This window comes from Hypanus sabinus, chromosome 10 (genome assembly GCF_030144855.1).
Source record: "Hypanus sabinus isolate sHypSab1 chromosome 10, sHypSab1.hap1, whole genome shotgun sequence".
Classification (NCBI taxonomy): domain Eukaryota; kingdom Metazoa; phylum Chordata; class Chondrichthyes; order Myliobatiformes; family Dasyatidae; genus Hypanus; species Hypanus sabinus.
The window spans coordinates 111,588,079-111,604,441 of record NC_082715.1 but is presented as its reverse complement, the minus strand read 5'-3'; the positions used below and the strand labels follow the sequence as shown (position 1 = coordinate 111,604,441).

The following is a 16,363-nucleotide window of genomic DNA, read 5'->3' as shown; positions in this document are numbered from 1 at the left end:
AGAGCTTGAGGAGTTTTGTAAAGAAGAATGTGGGGAAATTGGAGCATCCAGATATGCAAAGTTGATGGAGACCTATCCACACAGACTCAAGGTTTTAATTGTTGCCAAAGGTGCATTTACTAATGTTATGTCCGTAGCCCCCTTCTTTGTGAGAATCGCCAGATCACTGTTGGGTTGAGTCAAACGGGGGGGCCCAAGACATGAGGGGGAGACGTGCAGGATGTCACGTTTCTCCCCCCCCCCATAGCGATGTAAAGCTACGGGACATGGCCATTGTCTCTTGGAGACAGATTTGTGGATTGAGATGCTCTGCTACGTGAATGCCCTCGGGCAAAGTGGGCTGGTTGAGGGAGAGATTGCATCACCCCCAACCTGATTGACATCTATGACCCTGCGAGTCAGAATAAAAGAGGGGCTGCAGGAACAACCCCTCAGATGCACCAGAAGAAACGTTAAGCGACCACGTAACAGCAGATGGTCATCGGAAACCAAGCCACATGCGTTCAGTTCCTTGGCTGGAATTGGTGGCTGAAACCATGGAAAACGGCTCTTTTAGCTAACAACGGGGAAACCCACTCCCCTGACTCAACGGATTGACATCGTAAAAGACTTGGGCAAGTTTAAACCGCATCACTTTTAAACCCAACAACGCTGCAGCTTGAATGAACTGATAGTGACTTACCTTTCCATCGGACAATACAGTAACCCCTAGACAACGATAGAGTTATTTCTTATCGGTCAGAATGATACCCGCGCTTAGATTTAGTATTGACGACGTATACTATCTGTATGTTTGCATTAATCTTCTTTTTGTGCCCTTTATCAATAAATACTTTTAAAAATAGTACCATCAGACTTCAACGGACCTCTCTATCTTTGCTGGTAAGTGATCCAGTTATGGGAATTTTGTAACACTAAATACTGACTTGAAGGGGGTGAAGTAATTATGCAATCAATTATTTTGTGTTTAATAATTATAATCAATTCAGAACAATTTGTAGAAATTTGTTTTCACTTTGACACAAAAGAGTCTTTTCTGTTGATCAGTGTCAAGAAAGCCAAATTAAATCCACTGTGAATCAAACAGTAAAACATGAAAACTTCCAAGGGAGGTGAATACTTTTTATAGACACTGTAAATGACAAGTTAAGTTGTTACTATATTCATGCAAGGGTTAAATAGGGATAGTCAACATAGATTTGTATGCATTTAAGTTAATTTTTTTGAAGAGGTTACTGGCAGCGACTACATGATTTTAGTAAGGCTTTTGGCAAGGTCCCACATTGTATGTTGGTAAAGAAGGTGATATCACACTGGATTGAGTGTGAGCTAGTCATTTGGCAAAGAAATTGGCTTGGCGAAAGGAGTCAAAATGTGCAGTCCCTTCCTACCCACATCCGTGACACCTCACACACTCTTGATCTTTTCAAGGATTTCAAGTTCTCTGGCCTTTATCATCTCATTTTTACCATGGATATCCAGTCCCTATACACCTTCATTCCCCACTAGGAAGGCCTCAAAGCTTGCCGTTTCTTTCTGGACACCAGACCTAACCAGTTCCCCTCCACCACTACTCTCCTCCACCTAGTAGAATTTGTTCTCACTTTCAATAATTTCTCCTTTGACTCCTCCCACTTCCTTCAAATAAAAGGGGTAGCTGTGGGCACTTGTATGGGTCCCAGCTACGCCTGCTTGTTTGTTGGAGATGTGGAACAGTCTATGTTCCAAGACTGCATCGGTGACCATCCCGCACCTTCCTACGCTACATTGACAATTGTACTGGTGCTGCTTCCTGCACCCGTGCTGATCTTGTCGACATCATCCACTTTCCATCCAATTTCCACCCTGCCCTCAAATTCACTTGGTCCACTTCTGACACCTCCCTTCCCTTTCTCAATTCTACTGTCTCTGTCTCCAGAGACAGCTTATCCACTTATGTCTATTACAAACCCACGGACCCTCTCAGCTACCTGGACTACACCTTGTCCCACCCTACTACTTGTAAAAATGCCATCTCCTTTTCTCAATTCCGTCATCTCCATCGCATCTGATCTCAGGATGAGGCTTTTCATTCTAGAATGAAGGAGATGTCCTCCTTTTTCAAAGAAAAGGGCTTCCCTTCCTCCACCATCAATGATGCCCTCAACATCTCTTGCATTTCATACACATCTGCTCATACCTTATCCTCCCAGCACCTTACCAGGGATAGGGTTCCTCTTGTCCTCATCTACCACACCACCAGCATCCACATCCAGCATATAATTCTCCAAAACTTCAGCAACTTCCCACCACCAAGCACATCTTTCCCTTCCCCCCCAACTTTCTGCTTTCTGCAGGGATCGCTTCCTACACGACTCCCTTGTCTATTCGTCCCACTGATCTCCCTCCTGGCAAGTGGAACAAGTACTACACCTGCTCCTACACCTCCTCCCTCACTACCATCCAGGGCCCACAGTCCTTCCGGGTGAGGCAACACTTCACCTGTGAGCCTGCTGAGGTAATTTACTGTGTTCGGTGCTCCCACTGTGGCCACCTGTACATTGATGACACCTGATATAGATATGCTTCAACGAGCATATATGCTCCATCCGCCAGAATAAGCAAGATCTTCCAGTGGCCACCCATTTTAATTCCACTTCCCATTCCCATTTCGATATGTCCATCCATGGCCTCCTCCACTGTCGTGATGAGGCCACACTTAGGTTGGAGAAACAACACTTTATATTCCACTTGGCTAGTCTCCAACCTGATGGCATGAACTACAATTTCTAAACCTTCTGGTAATGTCTCCCAAACCTCGGTGCCTTCTCGATTTCCCATCCCCTTTCTGCTCTCTCACTTCATCTCAGCAATCAACTTCCTAGCTCTTTACTTCAAGTCAAGTCAAATCAAGTCACTTTTTATTGTCATTTTGACCATAACTGCTGGTACAGTACACAGTAAAAATGAGACTTTTTCAGGACCATGGTGCTACATGAAACAATACAAAAACAACACAGAACTACGTAAAAACAACACAGAAAAAAAACTACACTAGACTACAGACCTACCCAGGACTGCATAAAGTGCACAAAACAGTGCAGGCATTACAATAAATATAAACAAGACAATAGGCACAGTAGAGGGCAGTAAGTTGGTGTCAGTGCAGTCTCTGCTCATTGAAGAGTCTGATGGCTTGGGGGAAGAAACTGTTCCATAGTCTGGTCGTGAGAGCCCAAATGCTTCGGAGCCTTTTCCCAGATAGCAGGAGGGAGAAGAGTTTGTATGAGGGGTGCTTGGGGTCCTTCATAATGCTGTTTGCTTTGCAGATGCAGTGTGTAGTGTAAATGTCTGTAATAGTGGGAAGAGAGACCCAGATAATCTTCTCAGCTGACCGCACTATCCGCTGCAGGGTCTTGCAATCAGAGATGGTGCAATTTCTGAACCAGGCAGCATGCAACGGGACAATAGTCATTGAGGCAGGCCACTGAAGACTCCTTGGCACGGGGACAATGGTGGCGGCCTTGAAGCACATTGGTACGACAGACCTGCTCAGGGAGATGTTGAAGATGTCCTCCCTCCCCCTCCAGGTTACACCTATTACCTGGTGGTTCTTTCTCCCTTCCCCCACCTATTAAATCTACTCCTCAGCTTTTTTTCTCCAGTCCTGCCAAAGGGTTTTGGCCCAAAACTCAACTGTACTTTTTGTCCATAGATGCTGCCTGGTCTGCTGGGTTCCTCCAGCATTTGGTGTGTGTTGTTTGGATTTCCAGGATCTGCAGATTTTCTCGTGTTTGTGGTAGTTGAAGATTGTTTTTCAGATGAGAGACCTGTGACCAATGGTGTATCGCAGGTTGTTGCTGGATTCCTGTTATTTATTATATATAATAATAATCTGAAGGAAATGTAGGTGGCATGATTAGTCAATTTATGGATAGAGAGTTTTTGAAAGTGGTGACACATGTCAGTAGGTGGTGAAGAAGACATGTGGCATGCTTGCCTTCATCATATGGGACACTGAGTACAAGAGTTGGGATGTCCTATTACTGCTGTTTGATTCAGATTCCTCCTGGAATATTTTGTATAGTTCTGGGCCATACTATAGGAAGAAGGTGTAATAAGCTAGAGAGGGTACAAAATAGTTTCACAAGGATATTGCTGGGACAGGAAACCTTGGGTTATAATGAGAGACTAGAAAGGTTTGGATTGCTTTCCCTGGAGCAAAGGAGAGGTTATCTTTTAGAGATTCAGAAAAGTCATGAGGAATATAGAAAAGGTAAGGGTCAGGGGAGTCCAAAAATTCAGGGCATCAGCTTATGGAGAGAGAGGAAAAAGATTTAAAGTGGACCTAAGGAGCATATTTTTCACACAGAGGGTTGTGGGTATGTGTCAGAGGAAGTGGTAAAGGAAGGGTAAAATTACAATATTTAAAATACATTTTGACAGATTGATTGATAAGAAAGGATCATGAGGATATGTGTCAAATACATACAATAGGGACTAACATAGGAAAGCACCTTGGTTGATGTAGTCAAGTTGGGCCAAAGGGCCCGTTTCTGTGCTGTACAACTTTATGACTCTATATACATGAATTAAATATTGTTTCTTTCACTTCGAGATATAACAAATCTTTTTGCCATATTGGCCATCTGACATGCCTGGCACTGATCACATTTCAAACTATGACTTTTTAAGTGTGAATTTGACATGAACCTTATCAGCACGACGAGATGCCACTGCCAGTTCCTTTTCTTTCCCTGCTAGTTCTTTAGCGAGAAGAGCCACTGATTCAGTTGCTTCCAAAAGCTTAGAGAGACCTGCAATAATGTGAAAATCAATGGATCTGCTCATGCTGGAAATTTGAAATAAAAACCCAAAATGCAGGAAATTCTCAGCAGTTCTTGAAGTATTAATTGTGGAACGAGAAACAGTTAACATATCAGATCAGAGAACTTTCATCTGCTGAAGAATCTCCAACTTAAACGTTAACTCTATTTCTCTTTTTGCAGATGCTGCCTGATCTGCTGTATGTTTTAGGCAATAATGTGGCTTGTTTGTTAAAAGATGGCGTTTCTCATAGAAGTATATTTTATTAAAATGACGGTATACCAAAGAAATGTTTGTTGCATAGTGACAATATCAGAAAACTCAATCGATTAGCAGCACAAAATCTATCTTTCATTTTCATTGCAAAAGCAAATTGGTACAGAGGTAAGGTAGTTTTGCCACAGCTGGAGAACTGAAGGCAGCTCATCTCTTACATTGGTACAAGAATACTTAGAGACAGTTTAGTGAAGGCTCACTAGTCTGATTTTTGGCATGAGGGGAATGAATTAAGTAGACTGGCTCCATGTTCTCTATTCAGAAGAAAAAGGGGTGATCTCATAGAAATACATAGATGATGTGAGAACATTTCCTCAGAAGTGGGAGCCTTGAACTAGCTAAAATAGCTAAAGCCAGCTAAGATTGCATGATATATGCTTGTGATTTGAAACCTGATTCTGATTCTAAAATAGTCTCAAGTTAAGGACCATAAGACACAGGAGCAGAATTAGGCCATTCAGCCCATCGAGCCTGCTCTGCCAATCCATCATGGCTGATCCTGGATCCCACTCAACCCTGTACACCTGCATTCTTGCCCTATCCTTTGATGCTCTGACTGATCAAGAAATGATCAATCAACTTCTGCCTTAAATATACACATAGACTTGGCCTACATTGCAGTGTGCAGAAGAGCATTCCACAGATTTACTACTCTCTGACTAAAAAATTCCTCCTTACCTCTACTCTAATGGGTTACCCCTCAATATTGAGGCTGTACCCTTTAGTTCTGGATACCCCCCAGCATAGGAAACACCCTCTCCACATCCACCCTATCTAGCGCTTTCACCATTCAGTAGGTTTCAATGAGATCCCCCGCATTCTTCTAAATTCCAGTGAGTACAGGCTTAAAGCTGCCAAATGCTCCTCGTACATTAACCTTTTCATTCCTGGAATCATCCTTGTGAACTTCCTCTGGACTCTCTCCAACAACAACACACCTTTTCTGAGATATGGGGCCCAAAACTGTTGACAATACTCTAAGTATGGCCTGACTAGTGTCTTATAAAGGACCAGCATTATCTCCTTGCTTTTATAATCTATTCCCCTTGAAATAAATGGCAACATTGCATTTGTCTTCTTAACCACAGACTCAACTTGTAAATTAACCTTCTGGGGATCTTACACCAGGACTCCTAAGTTCCTCTGCACCTCTGATGTTTGAACCTTTTCCCCATTTAGATCATAGTCTGCACTATTGTTCCTTTTATCAAAATGTATTATCATACATTTCCCAACACTGCATTCCATCAGCCAATATTTTCTAAATTTGTCTAAATTTGTCTAAATCCTGCTGCAATTGCATTGCTTCTTCAGCTCTACCTACCCCTCCACCTATCTTCATATCATTTGCAAACTTTGCCAAAAAGCCATCAATTCCTTTATCTAAGTCACTGGCAAACAATGTGAAAAGCAGTGATCCCAATACTGACATCTGAGGAACACCACTAGTCACTAGCAGCCAACCAAAAAAGGCCTCTTTTATTCCCACTTACTGTTTCCCGTCAGCCATTCTGCAATCCATGCCACTATCTTTCCTGTAACGCCATAGGATTTTATCTTGTTAAGCATCCTCATGTGTGGCACCTTATCAAACGTCTTTTGAAAATCCAAGTAAATGACATCCACTGCCTCTCCTTCGTCCACCCTGCTTGTTACTTCCTCGAAGTACTCTAACAGATTTGTCAGGCAAGATTTCCCTTGACAGAAACCATGCCAAATTTGACTTATTTTATCATTAGTCTCCAAGTACCTCAACTTCTCATCCTTAATAATTTCCCAACCACTGAGGTTAGGCCAACTGGCTTATAATTTCCTTTCTTTTGCTTTACTTTCTTCTTAAAGATTGGAGTAACATTTGCAATCTTCCAGTTCTTCGAGTTAATGTCAGAATCAAGTGATTTTTGAAAGACCATGACCAATGCAGTCATAATTTTCTCAACAACTTCTCTCATGACTCTGGGATGTAGTCCATCTGGCCCAGATGACCTATCCACTTTAAGACCTTTGAGTTTGCCTAGCACTTTTTCCTTTGTAATAACTATGGCACTCACTCCTTCTCCCTGACTCTCATGAACCTCTGACACACTACTAGTGTCTATCACAGTGAAGACCGATGCAAAGTATCATTAAGTTCAACTGCCATTTTTTTGTCCCCCACTGCTACCTCACCAGCATCATTTTCCAGTAGTTCAACATCAACTCTCGCCTCGCTTTTACTCTTTATATATCTGAAAAAACTTTTAGTATCCTGCTTTCTATTATTGGTTAGTCTACCCTCATATTTTATCTTTTCATAGCTTTTTTAGTTGTCCTTTGTAGGATTTTAAAAGCTTCTAATTTATCTAACTTCACACTCACTTTTGTGACCACATATCCCATTTCCTTAGCTTTTATGCAGTCCTTAACTTCATTTGTCAGTCATGGTTGCCTACCCCTGCCATTTGAGAACTTATTCCTCTGTGGAATGTACCTATTTTGTGCCTTGTGTACTATTTCCAGAAATTTCAGCCATCTCCACTCTGCCTTCATCACCTTCATTATCCTCCTCCAATCCACCTGGGCAAGCTCCTCTCTTATCCCTTTATTCCATTGTGATACTGATATGTGTGACTTATGCTTCTCTCCTGTCCCATTGCAGTATGAATTCAATCACATTATGATCACTGCTTCCTAAGTGTTCCTTTACATTAAGCTACCTAATAAGATCTTGGTTATTACACAACACCCAAGAATTGCCTTTCCCCAAGTAGGCTCAAGCACAAGCTGCTCTAAAAAGCCATCTCGTAGGCATTCAACAAATTTACTTTCTTGCAATCTGACACCAACCTGATTTTCCCAATCCCTTTGCATATTTAAGTCCCCAATTACAATCGTGTCACTACTCCTTATTACATGCCTTTTCCAGCTCCCTTTTCAATCTTATTCCCACATCTTTGCTACTATTTGGCCTATATATGACTCCCATAACGTTTTTTTTACCCTTGCAATTTCTTAACTCCACCCACAAAGATTCAACATTCACTGACCCTATGCTACCTCTTTCTAAAGACGTAATTCCATATCTAACCAATAGAGCCACACCACTTCTCCTGCCTGTCTTTTCAATACAAAGTATATCTTTTGATGTTAAGCTCCCAACTATGGTCTTCTTTTAGCCATGACTCAGTGATGCCCACAATGTCATACTGACCAATCTCTAATTGTGCCACGAGTTCATCCACCTTATTCTGAATGCTACACGTATTTAAATATAGGACCTTCAGTCCTGTTTTCTTCACCTTTTTGAATTTTGCCTCTGTTGTAAAATTTAACTCTTTGCTCCACCTGCATTTGTACCCAATGATTGGTTTGCCCTTCCTTACATTCATGTTACACCTGTCATCTACTTGTAAACCTGCTGGCATATCCTCAGCTCTATCATCCTAGTTCCCATCCCCCTGCCATATTAGTTTGAACCATTCCCATCAGCTCTAGCAAATCTGCAAGAATATTGGTCCCCCTTGGATTCAAGCACAACCTATCCCTTTTGTACAGGTCCCACCTGCCTCACTAGAGGTCTCAATTATCCAGAAATCTGAATCCCTGCCCCCGTTCCAATTCTTCAGCCATGCATTTATTTGCCACATCATTCTATTCCTATCCTCACCGTAATGTGGCACAGGCAGCAATCCCGAGAAGGCTATAATCTTTGAAATTCTATTACAGTGGGCTATGAATTAGCCGTTTGAGGATTGGATTGACTGTGTTTGAACTAGAAGGGATATTTAGGTGAAATATGGGGGAAATGGAATATTGTATCCAGTCCACTATTCAGACAGATTGCCTGTTAAAAGAGTGAGAAAAGGGATTATAGCTGCAGAAAGCCAGATACTGCATATACTCCACATACTGGAAAACAAATGGATAAAGGAATGAGCATCAAAGTCTTCTGAAACTTCACTGGAAATATTCTGATTTCAATCTCAATTCTCTTATCCTGGGGCAGAAGGCTCTTACCCTTGGCATGAGCAGTACAAGGGCTGAAAAGTATTAACAACTTAAGTGGAGATGTTAAAAAAAATCTCAGAAATTTCTACTAACTGTTGTATAACTACTGCCTCTAATTATAATCTGTGAACATTTATAAGATTTCCTTTCATTACCTGCACCTCCTGCAGCTCCTCCTCAGACTTGGAGTCACATTATTATCACACCATGTATAGTTATTTCCTAATTCATTCCTGACATGGGTTCAAAAATTTCAAAAATTTGATCATGGACTCACCCATTTTCATATGTTCTGCTAGCTCATCAATGTTTGCATGTTTTTCTTTGTAAACAGATTTGTAGCTATTTATGAAGGCAAGGTAAGATTTTGGGGTTATATGTGTTCTACGCCGATATCTGGAGATTACAGATAGTAAATTTTTAGTCAATACATATATATATTTCAGTAATAAGATTTTTAAGAGCAGTATAACAGAATAGAAATTTCACATGGGATATATTTCTACTACTACTATATTATCTATTAGAAGAGTCATAGAACACTACAGCACAGAAGCAGGCTCTTTGGCCCATCTAAGGTGAGCCAAACCATTTAAACTGCCTAGTCCCATCAACCTGCACCTGGACCATAGCCCTCCATACCCCTCCCATCCACATACCTGCCCAAATGTCTCTTAAAATTGAAATTGAGCTTGCATGCACCACTTGTGCTGGCAGCTCATTCCACACTCTCACGACCCTCTGACTGAGGAAGTTCCCCTTAAACATTTCACCTTTCACCCTTAACTCATGACTTCTAGTTGTAGTCTCACCCAAACTCAGTGGAAAAAGTCTGCTTGCATTTACTCTATCTATACCCCTCATAATTTTGTATATTTCTATCAAATCTCTCCTCAATCTTCTACGTTATATGGAATAAAGTTCTAACCTATTTAACCTGTTTAATCTTTCCTTATAACTCAGGTCCTCCAGTCCTAGCAACATCCTTGTAAATTTTCTCTCTGCTCTTTCAATCTTATTTACATCTTTTCAGTAGGCAGTTGACCAAAACTGCCCACAAATTAGGCCTCACCAACGTCTTATACAACTTCAACATAACATCTCAACTCAATACTTTGATCTATCGAGGCCAATTTATTATTATCAATTTGTTTCAGAAAATACTTTCAGCAAAACTGTTTGAATATATAATTTATATTTAGCATCTTGTGACTCAGATCTGGTAAGATTGTTTGTCTTATTTATCTTATTTATTCTTCGATTTCTTTTTTTTAGGCAGGAATTATTCACTTTTATTCAGAGATTGCATTTAGGCATGTTAGGACAAGTACACACCAAGACTAAAAATATAACATTTAGCATGACAGATATCCTGAGCAAAATAGTTGAAAACGACATTATTTCTGTGTAGCATAGGCAATGCAAAAGTAGAAAAGATGCCTTAGGCAGACAATACTTAGAGTGAATAGTATCCCAGATTTTCCCCCATCTGTTCTTCCCTGTCCCTCCCTGAAACCACCCACCTCCCAATTCAAAAACTAGGTATGCTCTTATTCTTGGCCACCAATTTTAATAGTATTGTAAAAGAGTTGCACTCAATACTTTGCATGCAAGTGCTCTTTAAAAACTATTCAAGTGCATTCAATTACTAGAGCAGACATTGTTAAACAATTACTTCAGTTTCCTTGCTCTCTTTTGATCTTTCTCACTTCCTCAAGGTGCTTGTTCTTCTCAGGAAGGTGCTCAAGCCTAGCAGCTAACTGGGTGTGGTGAACTACATATACTTGTCTGGACACGCCCCCCTGCTGACTGCTCCTGTGGCTCCCCCCACAGATCCTGGTATAAAGGCTATTGAGGCCTGAGCCTGGCCTCTCAGTCTCCAGGATGTAGTATGGTGGTCAACTTTCTTCCAGTCAATAAAAGCCAATATCTTGCCTCATGTCTCGGAGAGTTATTGATGGTGCATCAATTTTATTGACTGGAAGTTTAAACCATGGACAGTATTTTACATCTGGAAAAATTAGACCTTGATCCGCAAGTCTCCGAAGCAGCTCTTGCCTTTGAACTCTGGCTTGCATGCTTCCAATCATACTTGGAACAGATTCCAGTGACTGAGCCTGCCACGAAGTACAAAATATTATTATCTAGAGTAAGTCCGAAAGCATTCTCCCTTATCAGGGACCTACCAACCTACCAAGGGGCACTGGACGCTCTTAAAAGACAGTACCTGCGGCCGGTGAACACCGTCTATGCAAGATATTGCTTAGCGACGTGGTGACAGCGGGCTGATGAGTCGAGCGCCATGTTTCTCCGAGCCCTACAGACACTCGTGCGAACTTGCGACTGCAAAGCTCTGATGGCAGAACAACATTTGGAGCTGCTAGTATGAGACGCCTTCGTTACGGGGATCAGGTCAGTATACGTGCGCCAGTGGCTGCTGGAAAATGCCAATCTTACCTTACGCTCAGCGATCGAGATGGCCGACACACTGGAGGCTGCTCTGCACAACGCTGACGCTGTCCAGCCGCGTGATCCCCCGCCGGTCCCGTGGACACCTCAGACCCTGCCGTCGCCGGTTACCATGAGCGAGTTCACCAATGCTGTTGCCAGTCGTGAATCCACGAACTCCCTGAACCCAACCACAGCTGCTGCCAGTGTTACTTCTGTGGACTCGAAAAGCACCCCCGAAAACGCTGCCTGGCCCGAGAAGCAACCTGCTCCAGCTGCGGGAAGAAGGGCCATTTCGCTAAGGTCTGTAGGTCTAAACCACGAACGGGGTCGAGCAGCGCTGCGTGCGAGGCATGGGGGCCGCCATCTTGCCTGCCCGTCACATGCGAGGCATGGGGGCCGCCATCTTGTCTGCCCGCCTCGTGCGAGACATGGGGGTGTCCACCTTTGTCGGTGCTACATCGCGCCCCCCCCCCCCGACCCACCGGTGCTTACCGGGCACCAAGACGGCAGTTCAACTCTGGCCTCCGTAACCCTCGACTAAAGCGCCCCACACCAGCTTGCAAGGTCAATGATGGACATCCTGGTGGAGGGGCACAGGACTAGCTGCCTGTTTGACATGGGCAGCACTGAGAGTTTTATTGACCCGGAAACGGTGCAACACTGCGGACTCGTGACACGGCTGGTAAGCCAAAGGTTCACCATGGCTTCTGGGTCGTATTCCACAAACATCCGGGTGGGTTGTGTAGTGACATTGGTGGTGCAGGGCACAGAATATCAGAACTTTGCACTACTGGTCACGCCTCAACTCTGCACGCCTGTGCTATTGGGGCTGGACTCCCAGAGCCACCTCGAAAATGTGACTATGGCATATGACGGGTCCCTCCCACCGCTCACTGTCAGGAATCCTCAGTTTTGTAGGACTTCGTCATATACCCCGCTACTGACCACACACACACACACACACACGCACGCACGCACACACACACACACCGACCCACACATCCCACCCAGCAGCATGCTGACAGCTGCACTACTGACACCACTTGCAGCCTCTCCACCCTCAAGATCCCTCCCCCACCGCTGTTCGCCAACCTGACCCCCGACTGTAAACCTGTGGCAACTAAAAGCAGGAGGTACAGCGCGGGGGACAGGGCCTTCATTCAGTCGGAGGTGCAGCGGCTGCTCAGGGAGGGGATCATTGAGCCAAGCACAAGCCCTTGGAGGGCCCAGGTGGTTGTTGTTCAGACCGGGCAGAAAAATAGGATGGTCGTGGACCATCAATAGGTTCACGCAGCTTGATGCGTACCCCTTACCCCGCATCGCGGATGTGGTCAACCAGATAGCTCAGTACAGGGTGTACTTGACAATAGATCTGAAATCCGCTTATCACCAGCTCCACATCCGCCCAGAGGACCGCCCCTACACCGCCTTCGAGGCGGGCGGCAGGCTCTATCACTTCCTGCGCGTCCCCTTCAGTGTCACAAATGGTGTCTCTGTCTTCCAGAGGGAAATGGACCTGATGGTGGACCAGTGCCAACTGAAGGCCATATTTCCATATCTGGACAATATCACCATCTGTGGTCATGACTGGTCAGATCACAACGCCAACCTCCAACAATTTTTCCAAGTGGCCAAAGCCCTGAACCTTACTTATAACAGGGACAAGTGTGTGTTTGGAACCACCCGACTCGCTATCCTTGGGTATGTCGTGGAGAACGGGGTCATTGGCCCTGATCCCAACCGTATGCGGCCCCTGTTAGAACTCCCTCTTCCCACCACCCTCAGACAGTGCCTAGGGTTCTTTTCCTATTACGCCCAATGGGTCCCCCATTACGCAGACAAGGCCCGCCCCCTGGTCAAGTCTACCACATTTCCCCTCTTTGCCGAGGCCCGCGCGGCCTTCAGCTGCATTAAAGGGGACATTGCCAAAATAATGATGCATGCGGTGGATGAGACCATTCCCTTCCAAGTAGAGAGTGATGCCTCTGATTTCGCGCTGGCTGCTACCCTCAATCAGGCAGGCAGGCCAGTAGCATTCTTTTCTCGTACCCTTCAAGGCCCTGAAATTCAGCACTCCGCGGTGGAGAAAGAAGCCCAGGCCATAGTGGAAGCTATTAGGCACTGGAGGCACTATCTCGCCGGCAAAAGGTTCACCTTGCTGACCGACCAGCGCTCAGTTGTTTGCCTCACCAACAGCGGGGCAAAATCAAAAATGACAAAATTTCGCGGTGGAGAATAGAACTCTCCACCTACAACTATGATATCCTGTACTGGCCTGGAAGGCTCAATGAGCCCCCTGATGTCCTATCCTGGGGAGCATGTGCCAGTGCACAGCTCGACCAGCTATATGCCCTCCATGCACATCTTTGCCACCCGGGAGTCACCCGATTTTACCATTTCGTGAAAGCCCGGAACCTGCCATACTCCCTTGAGGACATCAGGACGATGACCAGGGACTGCCAAGTCTGCACTGATTGCAAACCGCACTTCTACCGTCCTGAAAAGGCACAACTTATCAAGGTTACCTGCCCCTTTGAGCGACTGAGTGTTGACTTTAAGGGCCCCCTTCCCTCCACCGACCGCAATGTCTACTTTCTCAACATTATCGATGAGTACTTGCGGTTCCCCTTTGCCATCCCCTGCCCCGACACCACTGCCACGTCTGTCATAAAAGCCCTGCGCCAGCTCTTCACTCTGTTTGGATATCCCTGCTATATCCACAGTGATAGAGGGTCCTCCTTTATGAGTGACGAGCTAAGCCAGTACCTGCTGGCTAGGGGCATTGCTACTAGTAGGACCACGAGCTATAATCCCTGGGGAAATGGACAGGTGGAGAGGGAGAATGCCACAGTGTGGAAGGCCACACTTTTAGCCCTTAAGTCAAAAGGGTTGCCGGTCTCTCGATGGCAGGAGGTCCTCCCCGAGGCACTCCACCCTGTTATGTACGTCCACCAATGCCACCCCTCACAAGCACCTATTCTCTTTTCCCAGGAAGTCTGCCACTGGGACCACCCTACCAGCTTGGCTGATGTCCCCAGGGCCAGTGCTGCTCCGGAAACATGTGAGGAGCAATAAATACTCCCCGCTGGTTGAGAGGGTTCACCTTCTACATGCGAACCCCCCGTATGCTTACGTGGTCTTACACGGGAGGACACGGTCTCCGTCCGCGACCTGGCGCCCGCAGGAGCAGCAGACCACTACCCCAAACACTCCACAGTAACTATGAACCCTGTACCCGAGGTGACACTACGCACACCGAGCCCTACACAGACTCCTCACGACACTCCTATACCGGGCATCTCGCACGCGCATATACCAGGTGCCTCGCACACGCACGAGGGATCACTGACGCCTAGTGGGCTGACACCTCCAGTTAGGCCGGAACCAGTACAACCACTGTCTCCAGTGCAATCACCACCGGCACCTGTGCAATCACAGCCGGTGCTACGTAGATCACAGCGACAGATTCGACCACCTGATAGATTTAACCTGTAAATATACTTGTAAGAAACTTCACCCCATGGGGACTCTCTTTTAAAACAATGGGGGTGGGGGGGTGAATGTGGTGAACTACATATACCTGTCTGGACACGCCCCCCTGCTGACTGCTCCAGTGGCTCCTCCCACAGACCCTGGTATAAAGGCGATTGAGCCCTGCCCTCAGTCTCCAGGATGTAATATGGTGGTCAACTACTGCTTGTTCTTTCTTCCAGTCAATAAAAGCCGATATCTCACCTCACATCTCGGAGAGTTATTGATGGTGCATCACTGGGCCTCACGGTTTTCCTTAATGAGCTCCATCTTGGAAGTCAGTCTTTCTTCTACCATTTTGCTGAATTTGTTACTTTCTTCAATTGCTCTCTGAAGCACTTCCTTTACATGTTCCTGTTTTTCAGCCAACTGCTTCAGAACCTCTGCTTCATGTGACTTCCGTCTGTTTTCTGCAGCTTCCATTTTTTTTTGAAGATCTTCAAGTGATCGATCTTTCTTGGGAGAAAGAGGAAACTCTGGAATTGTTTCAGCTGTAGGGCTCAAAATGATCTCAAAAGCTTGGCCTGAAGAACGTCTGTCTGGTTCCTTCACTTTAATATCAGTACAAGCCATGTTCTTTAGAGAGAACACAGAACTAAGTTCTACAACTCAGGAAAAAGTTCAATGCAAGAGAATCAACTTCCTTCTCGTCTACCCAGGAATTTCTCTATTCTTCAATTTCTTATGTTGCACAATTCATACTTTCTTGTTACTTAAACATACACTGATTTATGTTTCTTACAGTATGTCCAAAGTGGATGATGTCAATGTTCTCCCAGATAGAACATCATGTACTGCAATTTTCTCAATACAATTAATCAATGCCACCTTGCATGATTTTTCTGTCTTACACTGTAGTGGCACTCCTTAAGTGTCTTCAGCAAACTTTGACTATATAGCTATCTATAACTTGCTCTAAATAATTTTTAAATATAGTGAGGTTATTTTCACAGATTATTGGGGATATAACAACACATCTTTCAAACTGCAGTAGATACATAGTAGATATGTGTCATATATGAAACCCCTCCAGTTTCCTTGGCTGCATAAGTCTAGGGAAGAACGTCTTCGGTCCTGCCAAACCCATGAGACTGAGACAGCTCTCCCACACCAAACCCCGATCTGTGTGGATGCTGTGTAATTTGCTACTCTGTTACAAATTAGTGCCATGAAATAACAGATATTACACTGTGTACAATTAAAGGAATTATATTTACTAACACTTTAGTTAAGATTCATAAATATAATTCCTTTAATTATTCATAAAGAAAAAACAAAAAGAAAAGGGCCTATTTTAATTAAACAGTCAAAT

General features: G+C 44.5%; 2 protein-coding genes across 2 annotated transcripts in view; both read right to left on the bottom strand.

Moving 5' to 3' along the window:
• Positions 1-16,363, bottom strand: part of LOC132401348 (dynein axonemal heavy chain 8-like) — an 895,336-nt gene that overhangs the window by 153,141 nt on the left and 725,832 nt on the right. The window contains exons 67-68 of the mRNA XM_059983478.1: positions 9,347-9,465; positions 4,693-4,796 (exon numbers count right to left, since the gene is read on the bottom strand). Coding sequence (XP_059839461.1) covers positions 4,693-4,796; positions 9,347-9,465 — 223 coding nt within the window. The remainder of the gene's footprint in view (positions 1-4,692; positions 4,797-9,346; positions 9,466-16,363) is intronic.
• Positions 10,746-15,624, bottom strand: LOC132400329 (stathmin-like). The gene is made up of 3 exons (XM_059981288.1): positions 15,290-15,624; position 15,152; positions 10,746-10,829 (listed from the first exon to the last, which is right to left on the bottom strand). Exons 1-3 carry the CDS (start codon positions 15,622-15,624, stop codon positions 10,746-10,748), a joined length of 420 nt encoding a protein of 139 aa, XP_059837271.1.

Coding starts and splice junctions, on each gene's coding strand:
- LOC132400329 (XM_059981288.1), bottom strand. CDS start 15,624: ATGGCTTGTACTGATATTAAAGTGAAGGAACCAGACAGACGTTCTTCA.